At 38.6% G+C, this 19,121-nt stretch overlaps 1 protein-coding gene and 1 non-coding gene across 2 annotated transcripts; one reads left to right on the top strand and one right to left on the bottom strand.

The window, feature by feature from the left end:
• Positions 1 to 67: 67 nt before the first annotated feature.
• Positions 68 to 140, top strand: trnaa-agc (transfer RNA alanine (anticodon AGC)). Its single transcript has one exon. It is a non-coding gene; the product is annotated as a tRNA-Ala (tRNA).
• Positions 141 to 2,454: 2,314 nt separating this feature from the next.
• Positions 2,455 to 18,850, bottom strand: otofb (otoferlin b). The gene is made up of 39 exons (XM_076877370.1): positions 18,802 to 18,850; positions 18,582 to 18,713; positions 18,425 to 18,487; positions 18,233 to 18,317; positions 17,984 to 18,143; positions 17,721 to 17,907; positions 17,416 to 17,602; positions 17,059 to 17,282; positions 16,650 to 16,758; positions 16,240 to 16,417; positions 15,979 to 16,099; positions 15,793 to 15,893; positions 15,618 to 15,708; positions 15,411 to 15,527; positions 15,147 to 15,299; positions 14,845 to 15,034; positions 14,009 to 14,133; positions 13,769 to 13,903; positions 12,716 to 12,877; positions 12,506 to 12,625; positions 12,248 to 12,409; positions 11,953 to 12,115; positions 11,792 to 11,865; positions 11,687 to 11,713; positions 11,439 to 11,570; positions 10,066 to 10,138; positions 9,356 to 9,474; positions 9,121 to 9,258; positions 8,878 to 9,009; positions 8,466 to 8,593; positions 8,184 to 8,354; positions 7,202 to 7,362; positions 6,744 to 6,886; positions 6,537 to 6,625; positions 6,290 to 6,388; positions 5,942 to 6,183; positions 5,597 to 5,775; positions 5,252 to 5,352; positions 2,455 to 2,895 (listed from the first exon to the last, which is right to left on the bottom strand). Exons 1-39 carry the CDS (start codon positions 18,835 to 18,837, stop codon positions 2,715 to 2,717), a joined length of 5,190 nt encoding a protein of 1,729 aa, XP_076733485.1. The 5' UTR covers positions 18,838 to 18,850; the 3' UTR covers positions 2,455 to 2,714.
• Positions 18,851 to 19,121: the final 271 nt, after the last annotated feature.

Here is a 19,121-nt window from a genome sequence, read left to right as displayed (position 1 = left end):
AAACAGGAAGCAGACGAGGCTGTGGATGCAATGATAAAAGAAAGTGACGTGAGGTTTCGTACAGCCAGGGGGATTAGCTCAAATGGTAGAGCGCTCGCTTAGCATGCGAGAGGTAGCGGGATCGATGCCCGCATCCTCCAATGTTTTTTTTTTTTTTTTTTTTTTAATTTTGTTATTGAATATTTGTTCTTTCATTTTCATTCATACATTAACTATAAGCAACCAATGACCTCTTAACAAACTGTGTCAAATGATCAGCGAATTACGCGGAGCAGTCGCACGTGTATAGCACTGTTACTGTTAATTCCACAGAAAACCAGAAGATGGCAGCATAGACTCATAAACGATTGATCTCTCCTCTGTCTATATTCATTTAGTTTAAAATGAGCGTGTATTTAGAGCCACGTGTTCAGGTAGGTTTGTGTATTTTTTTTATTATAAGGAGCGAACACGTCAAATGGAGGACCAACATGGCCAAAGTAGTTTAATTAATTAGATTATATACAAAGAAATACAAATATGCTTTATGTATTTTTATTATCTGTGTGATTTTGTTATTGTTGGTATTAATTTGGTATTGATTGTCTGTTCTGTTAAATGAAATGTGAATAAAGTGCTGATTCTTATTCTGAAAGAAAAATGGAAATAAAGACCTGGATCTAAAAATTTGCCCTAAATATGGTAAAAGAATAGAAATAGAAGGCAGAAAGAATTGAAACCATTAATAAATATGAGCATTTACACACATTACAGGATGGATGCAAACAGGCCAGAAGCTTTATAATACAGAATCCTCTCTCAACTGATAATTTTAGAGTTCCTTGGACACGCATTGCATGCTATGGAACACTATTGTGGCGAGATTTTAAACTCTTTTAAAGTGTTTTACAATAAAGATTTTAGATTTTAAAATGTTATAGACTGGAAAGGATCATGCACATGCAGGTCAGTATATGCAGTGAAAGAAAATGCTGAAACTTCGAGGGTTTTCTTGAAAGGGTGAGTTAATCCTCCAGGGAAAGAAGTGCTGACAGATGATGATAATAATGTTTATTGTTGTTTCGTAACTACACAAATTACTGCACACTTTAACAAGCTTTTCATATTACAATAAATCAGAACAAATGTGACAGTCTTGCCTTGGAGAAGCAACAATCACAACACTAAAACTAATGGTAATCATTTCAGCAAATATAACCGTCATTGTGAAACAATGATATTTTACACCACCACACCACAGTAATGGATTAGATTATATGGTATGAGAATAATTTTTGCAAAAGGGGATGATATATAGTATATATGCTTGTAATCAAAACTTTATAATATGTCAAATGTCATTGTATTACTGTGTGACAGGTGGAGGTAGGACCCAATAGCAAAAGGGGAACTACTAGGAATTGGGAACTAAGAAATTAAGAGATAACAACTAGATTACAAGGGAAACAGCACACAAGAAAAGACACAGGGAGAGAGAGAACAACGCAAAAACAAGCAGATGAAGACAGACGACTTAAATACACACAGGATAACGAGAGGATGGGAAACAGGAGGAAACACACTGGAACTAATACAGACTAACATGACAGGGGAAGTGGAACTGAGCACACTGAACACAAGGTGAAATATTTTCAAAATAAAACAGGAAGTACGATAACCACAGAGAAACAGACATGGAAACAAGACTGACTGGGGAGACAGAAAGAGAACACCAAACAAAATGAAGACAAGGCCAAGACTAGAAACTACAAATAGTACACAAACCAGAAAAACAACTAAAAGCAAAACCAGGTGTATACACTAAATCTTTGAATATTAAATAAAGGAGAATCCAGAGAGTCCAAATACAAAAACACTGGATTACAGACTCAGTACCGTGTTTATTTGTTTATTTTTAAACTCCCAGCATCTTCTTCACCATGTATCCTGGCATGTTGTACAGGAAAAGAGCCATGATGGCAAGCAGCAGGAGAACAGTGACAATCTTGATAGTCAGCCACCTGTACTGGTCACAAACCAGGCGTTTCACAGCTTTGAGAGGGATGAGGAACCAGAGGAGGGCAACATCTGGACGGCTGGTGGAGTACAGAGTTATAAACACTGCGTTAGACAAATAACATCAAATAACTGACAAACCAATTTTCTTTCCGAACATCTAGAGGTTGTCACCAATTGGCTTGTACTACATTAAAAATATAAATGAGAAAAAACCAACATATTTGAACCTCATACTCACTGATGACAAAACAACACTGCACTCTTTTTTGTTTTCTATTGAGCACTAAACAAAGAAGGCATTCATATAGAGATGACATAACCCTCTGATAAATGGATTGTCCAGATCTCAGTTTATTCACAAATTTAAAATATCATACACAGATGCAAAGCAAAAAACTGAATTCAAACACAATATACTCACTTTTAAACCAGTACAACATATGAAGGTGACTAATGTTCAGTTATTTTAAAAACAAGCACTAAAAATACAGAAAACACTATTTCAACAAACAAGAAAAACTGCAACAACAACAAAAAAAACCCTCTAATATGATTTGTACACATTAATACACAATATTAGACACACTCAAGTAATAAGTATTATCAGTAGTGTTACTGTGATAGCGCCTGTTTAACAATGCGGTGGTTAGTTTATGATATTGTAAAGCTGAAACCATTCACAACAGAATACAAGGTAAAAACCTCAGCTGTTTCTCTTAAGCTCCCAGCATCTTCTTCACCATGTATCCAGGCATGTTGTATATGAAAAGAGCAAAGATGGCCAGCAGGAGAAGAGCAGTGACAATCTTGATGGTAAGCCACCTGTACTGGTCACAAATCAGGTGTTTCGCAGCTTTGAAGGGGATGAGGAACCAGAGGAGGGCAACATCTGGACGGCTGGTGGAGTACAGAGATGTAAAAAGACGTTAAAGAAGCCAAAGCCATTGTGGCCCACATATATGCAAAATAATCGATTACTTGCATGATGGAAATACCCACATGATATAACAAGCAAATGTTACTGGTTACCTGTTTAACACCATAACTGATTCCATAGGAATTAAGAGTTAAGTAGCAGCCAGGTGATGCTAGTCAAAATGCACTTGGCTAATTGATCATCAGCAAATGTGAGCACCTCTATAAAAGCATTATTTTGGTAGTTTGCTGGTCTGGAGCATTCAGGTGTTTGTTAACGAACTCTCTTTTACAGGAACCAGACTCAGGGAGGAGGGGCCATCTGCAATTCACACTCCAATGAATGAATCAGGAGTAACTTGGGCTTCAGTATCACAAGTATATATTGGCATACAGATTCAACCAGGGAATAAACCACCAACCTTCTACTTAGTCAACATCTTGCTCTACCTCCTGAGCCACCAATAGAAACACTAGAAAATAATTCTTCTACCTTTTCAACATATTGTATTTAGCAGCCTTTTTCTTTCCACTTTTACCATAGTAAAATATACTTAAGCAACTGCTAAAGGTATTAGGTGGGGGGTTTTATTTCAGAAATGAGCTTCTGCTTTTCTGAAGTGACTGCTGACCTCTCTGTTTTATTTTTTCAGGTGCATTATATGTTTAGTACTTATCCATGGATCCACTCATCCATTTTCCTTTGCTTGTCCAGTTTAAGGTTGTGAGCGTTGCTGAAACCAATTTCAGCTGCCACACTCTGAACAGGCTGCCAATCCATCACAAGGCTTAGTTCTTATATCTCAGAAGAAATGAACTTGTTTCATCTGTTGAGGTGGTGCTTTTGATTATCGTTCTTCCAGTGACTATACTTCTTTTTTCTTTTCCATTGTAAAGCATTTTTATTAAAACTCTACTTTAGGAATAAAACTCTATATTGAAAGAAATCCGTGTGTGTGTGTTTTTCTTTGTCCACAAACACATCATCAGGAGCCGAGTAACCAAATTTGTTACATAAGTGCCCCTGCAGATTTTTATCTACACCAGATATTACTGTATGACGCATCACATTGCCTGTTAACCTAGCAATGAGCTAAACTTACGTGTATTAAGCCTGCAACTCCAATCTATCCTTTTATTTTCATGACAATAACATCTCATTTAAATCCATAAAAATTGCATTTTACATGCTTAGCAACCACCTGGCAACCAACTTTTTTCACTATTATTAAGATATTGATTTATGAACAGCATGAACAGGCCAAACAGTACTGTAGCGTGGGTGTGTGAAAGTTAATTTGGTAGATTTCTTAAAGAACATGGTTTTCTGAATCCTTTTCTTAGTGCATGTTGTTTTCTTGGTATAACTTTGTACATTTTAATGTATTGCTTCATTGCTTTTATTTAGTTTAAAAGTGCTGGCTCAATAGAAAAAGTGCACAGGAAGTTTGGAGGAGAGAGTGAGTCAGAAGTTCTAAGATTAGTCTGCTGGAACCATGTGCAGAACATCTTAAGCTCCCAGCATTTTCTTCACCATGTAACCGGGCATGCTGTAGAGAAAAAGAGTGAGCACAGCCAGCAGCAGGAGAGCAGTGACAATCCTGATGACCAGCCACTTGTACTGTGTGCAGAACAATTGTTTAATGGTCTCATTAGTGAGTGAGGAACCACAGAAGGCTGGTGTCAGGATGGCTAGAAGGACAGAAATGTGCACGTTCAGTATTACAGATTTTAAGGACTTTGGAGCATTTTACTGTTTTTCTACTACAAACTAAATTAATGCTTTGAAAGTTAGTGGACTCCCTGAAACAACAATAAAGCAGAAAGCAGGATGGGGAAAAATAATTCTAGTTAGAAATAAGGATAAGAAACAGCAACTTACCATGTAAAGAAAGAAGATCCTAGGTCTAAGTCCAGCGTTTGACTGAAGCAAATTCCTTCAACTGTCTTTCCTCAGTTCATGAAATTTCTTAATGCTTTTTATGCAAGTTTAATATTGTTTTTTATGTTTTTTTTAATGACTGTGTAACAGGTGGTTTTTTTTGTTGTTGTTGTTTTTACAACAATTGATTTAACAATTCAATTTACCACTATATCTATTATGTTCTCTGTTTTTCTTTTTTTCCGCTTACCTGTTGAATGATGTTTGTTCGGACTGTCAACCTTTAAACCTGCATGTATCTGTGCATGTAAGGTATGTGTACATGGACACAACATTTAGTATGTGACTGCTTCTGTTTATAGGAGGGGTTTATGTAGAAGCCAAAAGAATATACTGGACCATGCCGCTGAAAAAATTAGATCAAAAGAATGGATGATAGGAAAACATCCTTCATACTTGGGTTTCTCCAGTGGTTCTGGTTCATTTCGTCCTTCACCAACTGGACTTTTCTCTGCCTCCTCTCCTGTCAGAAGGTGCAGCTCTGCTTCCACTTTTCCCTGTAAAGACAAAAAACAGTATGAGTGATGTGGATTCACGCTATTACCTAAAGCAAAGATGTCAAACTCATTTTATAACGTGGGTGAGACCAGTATGAACCAGTGCATACAAAGGTTTAACTACACATTTAATCCTGGAGATATGTTACGAAACAGTGTGCTTTACTGCTTGCATTAGCATTACAAAAATGAGTCATTCCCTATTTAGAACCATAATTTCAGGTGGTGCTTTGGTGTGACTGACCGTAAGCTCAAACTCATCATCTTCATTCCTGGCCACAAAGGGCCACCAGCCTTTGATCCTCTTCTGTTTGAAGATGGAGACCATGGGCATCTCTCCTTCATTTGTCACCATTTCAATGGTACACTGCTTGGGAGTCTTGGCGCCACGTGGGAAACGGTTCAAGTCCAGCTCAATTGCACCTATGAAGACATTTTTTCTACAGTAAATGTCGAATAAGTACGAAGGTTAAGCCATCTTAATGTCATTACGCCTAAATTTACAATGTTGCCTGCTGTGTTAGTGGTGTTTCACAAACAATCTCTTATGAGTAGCGATGTTTTTTAGCTTAATGATTTTTGACAATACCCAGGAAATCATCTGCTGAGAAATGGTCGGCATCCCACACTTGCAGGTTAAGACGAGCAGGGATCTTGTACTCAGTCTCATCCCAAGCAAACATGGACTCTTTTTTTGAGATGACGATCTTCTCCTCTGCCATGAGGTAATCAAACGGGTAGATGAAGCGCCAGTTGAAATTCCCCTCCCCAGTGATGGAGTGATAATGAACATCAGTGTCCTGTTTGTCCTCCTGCTGCCCTTTTAACCAACTGTGAGAAAAGGGGGAGGGTTTGTAAATGTTTCCGTATCGGGAATCTGATTTGACTGATTTCTGCTCATAAACAAGTAAACAAAAAACAAAAGATACATTATTACCCTCGCACAAATATATCACTAGATTTCTCGCCAGTGAAGATGTCATCATCCTCCAGAACGACTTCATCTGTGTTCCAAATTATGACCCTCAGTTCAAACCTGTACAAACGCAAAAACACTAATCAATGATCAATAGTGATTGGTAAAAACCTCAAATTAAACTGCATAATTTATTCAAATACATTAAGATGGTTTTGAACTTTATACTGTGTGTGTTAAAGCTGCAAGATGACTGTTGAAATCATACTTCTTTGGTTTCCTTGGTGAAATGTCAAGTGCAGGACCAGGTGCTGTCATATCTTTAGGGAACATATCCACCCACATCTCAATTCTTCCCTAAAAAAATGTACAGGATGAGATTTTTTTTTTCAATATGCAAATAATCTGTAGAAGATAATTCCAACATACAAGCCTTTTTCATCAAAAGTTTTTATATTTAAATAAGTTTACACACTTGCTCAATTCCTGGTTTATCAGGGTGGAGCAGCGGTCTGGTCTCCACGTGTTCTGGGACGAGCTTGCAGCCAGCTCGTGGAATTTCTTCCCAGTGGTTCAGCACAGTAAGGGCAAGGTGTTCATCTGTCTGCTTCTTCAGACCTGACAAACATCATCACAAAAATATATGTATTTTTTAAAGCGAATGCTAGCAAATGAAATTAAGCTTTCCCTTTAAACTGTTTAAGCATTTATCAGACTTGATGCGTGCTCAATCATCAAGGTAAGTAAATGCCAAAAAGTTGATGAACAGAATCAACTTTTTTGGCATTTATCAGACCAGTTTGTCAGTAGTACCAGCATGAAAACAAGCACACAACAAGTATTGGAGAGAGTATGTCCCACTACAGCAATATTGCCTTTCTTTAGTAAGTTACTGAGAAAATGAAGTGGAAGAAACAGAAGGTCATTGAATACCATTTTCATCCTCTATCTCTGTTGGCGCCATGAAGACACGATTCTCCACCTTCACTCTTCCTGCAGGACCATAGTGAGGCCCGTCCAGTTTGCCATCCTTACACAGCTTAGCCAGGATGTGGGTGGGTTTCATCGGGTCACGCCACACATTGTAACCATGGCTACAAAAAAGGGTTAAAAAAAACAACATTTTTAAAACTAGAATCAAATGAAAGTAAATGGTGACATTTTAAAACTGTAAAAAACCTACACACACACACACACACACACACACACACACACACACACACACACACACACACAGATATGTTGGGTTTAATATTAAAGGAAGACTTTAACACAAATCAAATTCATCTAGACCAGGACGTCAAACTCATTTTACATCATGGGCCACAGCCCACTTTTATGTTAATTAACCGTGACTTAACTACTTTGGTAAAGTACAACTGGCCATGTGGATGTCTTTATCAGCAGAGAAAGCTGTAAAACGTATGAAAGTAAAAGTACAAAATGTATGCCTCCTTCACATTTTACAAACCCATCCAGTGGCCCAGATTAGGACCCTTTGCCAGGCCAATTCTGGGCCCCGAGCCTTGGCTTGTGACACCCCTGATCCAGACTGATTTGATGTAAGTTGCCCAGTTCTGGAGATGAATTTAATTGCCTTGTTACCCAGTTGGGCTTCTCGAGAAATCATGATGTCTTTGCTCCAAACTTTATCATAAGCAGTTTTAAGTACAACAGGAACTAGGTTTTTCTTGACATCTATGGAGACAGACTAGCAACAGGTTAACTATTAATGGTGGCTGTGAGCTATAATGTTAGCTAGCTGAACGCTTTCATTTGATTGAATTTGTAGTAAAGTTTGTGGTGAAGAGCAGTGCATCTATTGAAAATGAACAAATTAAAGTACTGGTTTTTTTTGTTTTTGCTTTCATGTTGGCTAATGCTACTTGAGTCAAACAGATTGTGTGATCCTTACATTGCGTAGGCGCGTGTGATACCACACGTGGCTCTGTGTTTGCTGTAGAAACGGTTCTCGAGGTCAATTTTGGTTTCTCCAATGAGATCATCAGTTCCCACCAAGTCCCAGTCATAAATTGACACAGTTAATGTGGAATCCATTGGGAATGTGGCCTCCACATCAAAAGATCTAATAAGAGACAGATTTTAGTTTTAAGGTTTTAATTAAAATTCAGTATATTCACAAAAAATAAAAACTTGTAAGATCGTATAGATAAGGCCATGCTCTAAAATTACTTACTTGCCAAACAGTGGGTTCAGCTGTTTTGAGATGTAGTTCTCTTTGTCTTTTATCTCTGTTTTTCCCAGTTTTATTGCAATGTAGGGGTCGGCTTTACCGTTTATGTCTGCTGGATGCAGATCAGTTGCCTACGAAAAAAAATGGATAAATTTGAGTATGATAATAATAAGTAAGTCTAGCATTCTCGGCTATGACCGGTAACCAGCCAGTCAGCCTTAAACATTTCCAAATGTGGGTGGGTATTTGAAAGAAACTCTCAAAGGCAAAGTGGCTAAAGCTAACGTATGCAGAGCTCAGAACCATCCACAAGCTAGCACCCTTGGTATGAACCTGACTATGAGCACTCAAAGGAGCTAAAGGACCTCTTCCCAGGATATTGAAATAAATATTCACAGCAGAGCACATAGCTTACCCTGATGACATAGATCCGAACAAGGACGTTAATGGGATCATTGCTAGGAATGTTATTAAACATTCCCATGTTGGAATCAAAGTTCATGTCTCTTGGCATATCATCCGACACTTTGTACATGCACAGCGAACCCTGAATTGACACAGCGATACAAATGAAAGGGCATTCAGAGGAAAATATGAAAGAATTATTTAAAGAGCTTTGACTTTCATCATCAATGAAAAAGAAGAGACAATTTCTTACTTTGAATTTTCCAACAATCCTATCTTCATCTGTCACATTCTGATCATCATCATCACCTGCTTTTCCCCTGTACAGGTTAAAACTGTGCAGCCAGTCCTCAAAGTTACCAAAGTCGCTTTCCAGTTCTTTAGGATACACCTGAACACAGATAAGTGTATATATAAACACATAAATTAGGTTTGGAATGACTTGTTTTCTAAGACCGTGTCTGTATGTCGCAGTCACAACTGTATACCTTCAGCTCATCCAGCTTTGGCTTTTTCTTCTCATAAGGGTCGACTGCCGGTTTCTTCTTATCTTTCTTTCCTTTTCCCTTCTTTGTGCCTTTCACAGGAGAGTCATCAGGTTTGATATCTGAGTACAGGTTAGTGGTGAGGACACAGGGACAGGGAGAAGGAGCAGAGCGCTCGAGACATGAATTCCACATGAAAGTTGCCATTACGGTACAAAGCAAGCATGCCATTGAACTCCTGAAGTATAGAGTTCAGTGAGAATGCTTGGTATTGTGACGCTGTAGGTATTGGCTAATTCTTTATTGTGTGCCATGCTCCATCATCTTTGTGTTTTTAGTCACTGTCTTGTTATTGACAACTTTCATGGCTAGCATATGACAAATATGCATGTACGGGAGAAGAAAACAAGCAATTGTCCTACGAATGGAAATTTGGATTCATGTCAGCATCTACATGGAGGCATTCTTGGGCTATGAAGGCTATGAGGTTCACTACTGCACTGTAGAACAAAACAACAGAGTTAGTGAGCTAATAAAGGATGAATTTTAAACTTAGGCACACGTGTCAAACTATGAACATCACAGATTTTTATTAAAGCACATAAAAACAATATTCAGCAAACACAAAAACATATGGAGATGCAATTAGTGGATTTTAAAACTGATGACAAAAAGAAGAAATTTAAGGTTTCTTTTTTTTTTTTTTTTTTTACCTCCACCATCTGCAATGTCCATGTCATCTTTGTCCTCTGAGTCTGAGAGAGCTGCCTCTTGAGCCTTGAGTGACTGAAAGAGTAAAGCTCTATTTCTTAACTGTCTAGACCAAACAAAACCTCCTACTTATCAGCTATAGTATCAAGGTTAAGATCCATTAAGTCTAAAAAAATGTCTTGAAGAAAAATTCAATCTACAGCACTGTGCAAAAGTCTTTAGCTGCCCTTTATTTTGAAAGGAAATTTGAAAATAGTTGCAATGATTTACTGAAACATGAAAACAAATACAGAAATGTTGTATATAAAGAAAGAACTGTTTGTAAAGATTGAATGAGCTTGAAAGTTAATATTTGATACGATCACCTTTGTTCTTCAACACAGCCAAAGCTCTCTTAGGCAAGATTTCTTGTTATTTCTTTAAATCATTTTCAGGAATAGTTCTCCTGGATTTATGAAGGACATTCAAAGCTCTTCTCTGGATGTTGACTGCCTTTTGTTCCATTCTTTGCAAAGATTATCCCACAATGCATCAGTAATGTTGAGGTCCGGGAAGGCCAGTCCATGACTGATAGTGTCTCAGTGTTGTACCTCTCTCCCAATCTCCTTGATCCATACTGACAATGATTTGATCCAAAAGCTTCAAATTAGAATTCATAACCCTATTAGACATATTATTACTGATTTTCAGCTCAGGTCTTGTGTTATTTGGCACATCGCAGCCTTTTCTCCCTGTTTCTCTTCCTTAAGAATGGCTTCTTGACAGCCATCCTTCCACCGAGAGCATTTCTGATGAGGCTTGAATGAGCAGTAGATAGATAGACCTAAGGAGATGCATCTCGCAGATTCTGTGTGATTTCTTGCTGGCCTTTTTTCCTACTTCTTAATGATATGACGATAGTCTTTAGGCCTGCTGCTTTTGATTTTGTCCTCCACTTTTACCAGTTTCTTTAATTTTTTAAAGGACACATTGCACATAATGGCGATATATGCAAAGTTTTTGGCTAATAACTCTTTGGGAAACGCCTTTTTCGTTCAAAACACTTGTTCATCCCTCGTTCCACCCTAGGTCTTTTTATGTTATATAGGTCATTGATACCAAATAAAGAAAAAGCAGTTTCTCGGAAAATGGTCACATAGAAGAACTGGACTCTAAATAAGTGAAAAAGCAGCCAATATCCAAAGAAAAACTCTGAAAGTCCCACAGAAATCCTGGAGCACTATTGCTCAAGAACACTTTAAAAAAAATTTAAAAGACAGGCAGTAAGCAAAACATAAAGAAATGAGACACAACTCAAAACTTTCGTGTAGTACTGCATCATCATACTTTGCAACATTGTTAACATTATATAATCAGTCAAAAGAAGGCTTGTTACCTCTGTCAAAGTTTCAATGGAAGCGAAATATTTGGACCACCAGTCCAGCATGCTCTCGTCAAGTTCCTCCTCCTCCATCTCATCACCCTTCTTCCTCTTCTTTTTCTTCCCTTTGCCATCCTTGTCATCATCCTTTGTATAAAAGTAACACAGATCTTTTGATTAAGGCTTTGAGACATCTTGATTCACCGTGAAATAAAATAATGCAGTTTGATTTATAAATCAAGCAAGTACAGATCTCTACTTACCTCAACTTTGACCACAGCATCAGAGCCCTACAAAGGAACACCAGATTGTGTTTACTTTGTATTTTTTATCTCTATAATTTTCTAATTTTCAAAAGTTACACTTACACAGTCAAGTTTGACAACAGTTTCCACTTTCTTAAAAGAAGGCTCAGAATCCATGCTGACAACAATAATTTCCTCTGAAAGAAAAAAAAAATCATCATCACAAACTGTCAGACAATACTGTGTGGCGCAAACATATATTCTACTTTTCTGTTATTTGATACCTGTAGTGGACCAGTTGTTGGCTTGCTTGTCAGCTCCCCTGTAGATGAACTTCCGCAGAGTGGTGACAGCATGAGAGCCAACCAAAGTGTAGCGGCCAAAAGCTCTACAGTCCACTACTCGGATGTTTAGCGGCGGGTGAAGCAACTCATTTTCAGGCAAGTCCTGACACACAAAATCCAGAGTGAGTTCTTGCAGAGCAGGTGTGGTGGCTGACATGAGTCAACCCAAGCTTCAGTTCTATGTTTGAACGCAAATGCATAACGGAAAAATATATCAATAGTGCCAGTACGGTACCACTTCAAACCACTTGACAAGAGTGCTGAAGTTGGGGTTTTTCCTGTAGTTGGAGATGAGGGCAGACTGAACTCCCTTTCCAGCACATTCAATGTCCACACGAGGCCGGTCCACCTGGGCGAGATTCACCCTCTTCAGGTCCCTCAAGCCCCAGAACAAAACCTAAAGAAAAGAAAGGTTAGCTGACATTACAGATGTTTTACTTTCTTTCAGTGAATGTCCGTCAGTTAACAGTCAAAGCTATTCTGAAGTCTTTACTTCAATCCTGTACTTGCTGAGCACTGGTCTGATCCCCAGTGGTACTGGGAGGATTGGGCCACGGTCTATATCTGTAGGACCATCTATGGGAGGTAGGTCAGCTTTTCCATTGGGGCCAATCTAAAGGACGATATAAAGAACTATGAAGCAAATGAAGTGATGGAAGCATAAGCTCACGGGTTGATGTTGTCTGTACTTTGGAAAGCTAACCTGCAGCAGTTCAAAGGCTGCCAGCATTTCTCCAGCAGTGCAGTTTCCACGGTAGATCTGATAGTACTCCAGTTGGGGAGGAAAACGTGGGGGACCGTAGTGCTCATCAGCCATTTTGACCACAGGCTTAGCAAAGGTTCTGCCCATGAAGTCAGCTTTACCCTGAAAGCAAAGGACCAGACGCAGTGAAAAATCTGATTATTTTAAAAAATGCTCTTCTTGGCTTACCCTATTAGTGTTTATATTACAATGAGTGCATTTAAAAAAGCAATTAGAGAGCTGATTGTGAAGTAAGTAGTCCCATTAGCAGGAAGAAACATGGCTCAAGGTGCACATGTTTCACACTAGATAAAAAGGACTGAAGATAAAAGACAAAGTAAACAATGAAAGATCCCTAAAATAACCAGTGAACTGCAAAACAGATATGCATTTATGCACATTCAGAAAATGAGTGAATATCTAATCATTGTTTCTAAAAAAAAAAGAAAAAAAAGAACAAAAGCAACTTAATCTTTCTTGCAGTTAGTGGTTATAAAAAAGTCAAAAATCCTGTTGGTCACATACAAAAGCACAAGTTTTACTTAAAGGAATGCAACAGGGATAAGTTAATCACGAGGGTCCATCAGGTCCTTATTCCTCTTGCATGCCTTTCAAAGGAATCTACTCTGCACACATGACAGTGCTGCTACAGTACATCAAGCCAATCCACACTCTACTTATCCAAAGGGTCATCCAAAACAATGGTGTTTTTGTCAGGAGATAATATAAAATAGTCAGTCAGCAAACAAATTCCTTCAGATATAATTCATGTCAGGTTGCTATGGAGACAAAGACAAACTCAATGAAATCAACCCACAACCATTTATGCAAAAAAAATTTAATCATAAAAATAAAAATATTGCGGGTATACCGCATGCTACTTTTAGTCTCTCGTGACTAGGTTAGTCATACATTTCAACATATAAAGATGAAGGATCATGGTAAGACTGCTGTCGAGGTTTTGCCCACATTATTATAAACAGAGAGGCCTCTGTATATCAAAATAACCCTTACCACTGTGTCTTGATCATAGAGCTCAATGACAATAATAGGAGGGTCATCTCTCAGTTCACTGGCCTCCCCAAACAACTCCACATTCTCAAAAACCAACAGCTGGTCCCACGTGGGGCAGAGGGTCTCAGCCAGCACCTGCAAGAAGACAAAACGTTTAAAGTGATCGAGGACAGGTTTTCAAGTACATACAATTTCATGCTAACAGGTGATCTCATTAAAACAACTTTTGATCTTGCCCACCTCAGTGACTTGGCTTTGCGATGAGAAGAAAACTCTTGCAAATGGATCGGACAGACCTGTGCTGTCAGCGGCGAACAGGCTGCGAGCCTGGTACATGTGGACCCTCAGCTGGAAGATTTGTTTCACTACAGAGAAGTAAAGTCTCATAAGTGACTATAGAAGTATATAACAGTATATGTAATTCTTGCCTACGTTAGATTTAGAGATATACTTTTTCTTTTTTTGCCATGCACTCCATATAAAAGACAGGTTGCAGCTTCCAGGTGTAAAAAAAGAAGCCAAGTAGCAAATCCCTCTAATGACCAGCAGGAGGTGCTGTTATGGTTTGGAAATTATGTGTGATTGTTCGTTACTATTAAGGTTCAGAAAGACAATAAAGGCCACCTTAAAGAAATGAAAACTTTGTGATTGATGAGTTTCTATTGAATGGGTGATTAATGTCAGTCACAGCCACCTCTCACTCATAAAGACCAGTTTTACACCAAGATACAAATCTCTCTAAGGCTTCATGACAAGACCTCACTATCCAGTGGGTGACAGCATAGTGACTATGACAATCTAAACAGAGTCTATTTTGTGAGCATAGCATGTCCACCCACCTGCAGCCAATCAGAAGAAAGCTGGCTTAAAGCGAGGAAGGCCATAAAAAGAGTAAATATAACTATATGGTAAAGGATAATTTTGAACTGAGATTCTCACAAAGCTAATCTAGTAAAGTTGAAGAATAAATTTACACAGCTGTGAATGGGTATAATTTGTCCCTTTAGCCACAGTGTGAATGGTAGATATTTGTTATGAGAAAAGGTGGTGTAAGGTGAGCTGCAAAATGGCCTTACTCATGTAGGTGAGGCTGATGGGTGGTGAGGCTGGCAAGCCGGGTCCTCTGGACAACTTATTTTCCTCAAATCCATTAGGTAAGCCACTCAGGTAGTCTTTGCGCTGCCTGCTCAGACCCAGCCACAGATAAATCTCTATCTTGGATTGCACTGTCCACCCAGCTGGTCCAAAGCCCTTTTTACCAGGAATCTTTACAAGAGGAAAATACAAAACACTTTAGCTGCTGAAGAACACAGAATACAGATAAGGAAAAGTTTCATTATAGACTGGGAGTTTGTATCAGAATAGATTAGGTACTCGCCCTGAGAAAGATTGTTTTGACTTTCCCACAGTCTTTTCCCTTCTCCTCGTATATGCTGGAATAAAGGATGTCCTTAGAGGGGACACGTGCATAAGCAATACGCTTTCCATTGCTTATCATCCATATGAAAACATCTGGAACGCTGTGTTGAGGCTGCAATAAGAATGAGTCCTCATTTAAATATGTTACTGAATAACCACTATAGAACATACAAATGCACCAAAAAAGATTATTTGTAAATAAAGACATAGACATAGATCTCACTTCCTCAGCCAGAAAGCGCAGCTTCGACAGGAAGTTCTGAGCCAGCTTCAGCTTATCTCTCACTGTGCTTTTTTTCACCTGTGACCTCATGGTCTTAGCTTGCTGACCAATGGCCTCCTAAAAGGAGGAAGAGGTTCAGCAGTTAGCACAGTACAAATATAATCAATAGGTGGGAACAATAAAGATTACTCTTTTGAGTTTACGTACCACTTCCGACAAGCACAGCTTCAGTCTCTCCTTGTCAAGTTTGGTTCTGCCCGACTGACTCTGGTCCTTGTTTGCCAATGAAAGAAACTGACTGAAAGAGTTAAGGTTTGGTGAGTGCAAATGTTTACAATCATTAAAAACACTTCATGTGCAGCTTAGGTTTGTAACCACGGACCTGCATCCTTGGCTGAGTTCCTCAAGAACACCTCTAAGCCTGCGCTCGGGATAGGCCTTCTCTGTTTTAATGATCTCTTGCACATCATTCAGCCCATCCTCCTATGAAAGCAACATAACGATAATGATTTAAATTATGTTGGCGTTGACTTAGACAAACTTAGCTTTAAGTTAATGCATGACTTGCCAGTTTATCAGCAATGTTGTCAATGATGTTGGCATTATACAGCCTCCTTCTCTGGTCTTGCCACCAGCTCTTGATGTAAATGCACGGCTTCCTCTCAAAATATGGCAGATGGAAATAATTTCTGTGGATTAAAATTAGAGCGTATCTAACATGTTGTTTTTTAAAATACCTAAATCAATACTTCTAAACTGTTTTTACAATCTTTTAAATCAAAGCAAGAACTAAAAACTTTTGTATTGTATGTGATATTATTGCTCTGACCGGTCTGTGATGACAGGTTTCATGGGTGGGGTTGTTGCCACTGACTGCAGGTCTCCATCGTCGTCCATCTCCTCTTCACTGGAATTGTTGATCAGTTCAGTTTCCTCTTCATCTCCATCACCCTTCTTCCCCTTTGTTTTTGGTTTGACAACTCCATCGTTCTCATTTCCATAATAACCTGGCAACAACCATGATGTTAACAGTTAAACCATAAAAGATGCGGTACTTACTACAATAATAGTATATATATGATTCTATATTTTTTTAAAACTACAGCAACACAGCTATTATTCTAATATAGTAAAGGATAAAACAGTGTAAAGATATTTAATAAAGGTCATTAGGCATGCTAATTTCTCAAAAGAAAGTCTGCTAAACACTAAAACTGACAACGAGGTGATGGAAAGTACCTATGGTGACCTCAAAGTGTATGGGCTTATCACCAATCTTTCTATCAACCATTGTGGCCTCCAGGAAGGAACTGAAGAGGAAAAATTCCTCAACCTTTCCAGTGGCGGTCTGTGAAATCAAAAAATGGACAAGTATAATCATCTGTTTAAGAATAAAGACTTATATAAAGGTGGCATCAATGTAAAACAAAAAAAAAGGTTAAAGCACTGTAATTCATTACATATTGACAACAATCAATTTATCCCATATTATGAGGGATACCACTGAGTTTAGCCACATTGATGCAAACAGCTATTAATAATACACCAGGTACTATTAATAATTCACAGTAATTGCAGGCACATAACCCATCAGTAGGAGAAACAGTTGGCTCCATCTGCATGACTGCCCATCCAGTCAGGCATTCACCTCTGAGATGTTGGGTATTCCCTCCATCTGCACGTCCGTGGAGCTGGTAATTTCAGGGGAGGAGGTGTCCAGGAGCTCCATGCCAAGGCTGATGAGCAGACGGGCTCTGAAGGACACGCCCTCTCCAAGTCCATCATTTAACTCCTGGTATTCGTCCATCAGGGTGTAGGTACGAGTGGAGCCATACATGTTCACCCAAGCAGGCCCAAGAGTCGGAAGGAAGCCTGAAAAACAAAGAGAAAAGGGGATTTTAATCTAATAATTTGCAAGAGCAAAACTAACTGACATGTCAAAAGAAAATCTTCTGCAGTTAATTTGTGGAGAAGATATTTCTTCAAACATTTAAAGTTGCATCACCTTTGTCCCCATCGTTAGAAATCTTGCGCAGGTCTAAGAAGTGCGTTCCTATCGCAACATCATTCACTTTATCCGAATCTCGGAGCTGGATCTTTATACGTTTGCAGAGTGGTGGAAACATCTCAGTGAAAACAATTTGCTCGTTCCAGATAGGCTCATAGCAGCTCTTCTGAACTGATGTTTTCCCCTGTAGCAATCACACATTGTAAACTTATGTTATGTCAGTGAGATTTAGATTTTGAGCTGGATGAGAAAAAAAATGCTACATAGGGGAACGAACGCATGGCAGCTTTGTTAGCACTCACCTTCTGCCCAGCAAACTGTACTTGGACATAAGGATCAACCAGGTCCTTATTTTCTCCTATGAAGGCCTTTTTCACATTCGCCATGATGCTGGTGTTCATTCTGGGGAGCCCCTCAGCTCTGTAGATCTTCAAGTAATAACGAGCCCATTGCCTCTCTGCAGGCACCCCCTCAGGTAATAAGAGATTCCTGAAATAGAGAGTTAATATATTTTCTTCACTAGTTTCAAATGTTAAAAAAAAGAATACATCTGTGTTTTATTTACCCATCTATGTCATCTTCTTCAGATTCATTTGCCTTGTGTGGAGTTTTTATAGTGTCCCCTTTAGCCACAACTGCAATATCACATTTAACGTAGCCCTTACAGCCAGCTGTGATGTCATCAGGGTCAGACAAGAGAGCCCATTTGTGGTAAAACTGATGATCTACAAGTCAAGGGAGACATATTTATTAATGCATTTGTATCATTAACGTAGTGATATTTTTAAAAAGCTGATCTCGATTAATTCTTTACCAGGCTGGGAGTAGATTGTGCCTACATCCATTTTAAAACTTCCAACCAGGGTCCCACTACGCAGAAGATTTTTGGAGTGCACTACCTATAGTTTGGTTTAGGGAAGTAAACAACACAGGGTTTAGTGCGCTTGTGAAAAGGAACTGCTATCAGTGACTTTTACGTTTAACTATAAGGAACGGGACGACTCACAGACACTTTCAGGATTTTGTCAAACATAACATCTGGAGGGATGTGGAAGTCGAACACAAAATACTGGAGATTAAAAGAGTTTTAATGACAATGATGCACAGTTGCCCTTTTAATAAACTTTAATAAAGTATTATACATGATGTAATGACAGACTCACTTCGTTGTAATATGGGCAGTTGGTTGATTCCTTCATTGAGGTGTACTTTTTATCTTCTCCGATTTCCACGCAAACCATTGGATCCATGTTCAAGCCCACCAGCTGTCTGGCTTCAATCACTGTCACACTGACCTGGAATTAAATAATCAAATGTTTGTCTGCTATTGTTTAAGAAGCACTACATTAAATATAAAAACACTCAATAACAACTTTCCCTTGCCTGATAGTCTACTGGTCTTCCAGAGCTGGGCTCCATCTTGATGTCTGGCTTTGACCTGCATCGCAATGTGAACGTGGTTAATGTAGAGTGAGACAGACGCAAATAAATGATCTTCATTGTCATTATACAATGTATAATTAAAATAAAAATAATAAATAATTAGAATTAATACAAATAGGTAAGTAACTAAAGATAAAAAATAAACACAGCGGCATTGTACACAACTTAGCTAGCGTAAAGTGTTTATAGTCAAGTGTGTAGTGAGGTGGAAACTTCAGTAGTGGAAGCAAATGCTAGGATAAACTGTTCCTCAGTCCACT

Source organism: Maylandia zebra, linkage group LG19 (assembly GCF_041146795.1).
Source record: "Maylandia zebra isolate NMK-2024a linkage group LG19, Mzebra_GT3a, whole genome shotgun sequence".
Taxonomy (NCBI): domain Eukaryota; kingdom Metazoa; phylum Chordata; class Actinopteri; order Cichliformes; family Cichlidae; genus Maylandia; species Maylandia zebra.
This window is presented reverse-complemented; position numbering and strand designations above follow the sequence as displayed.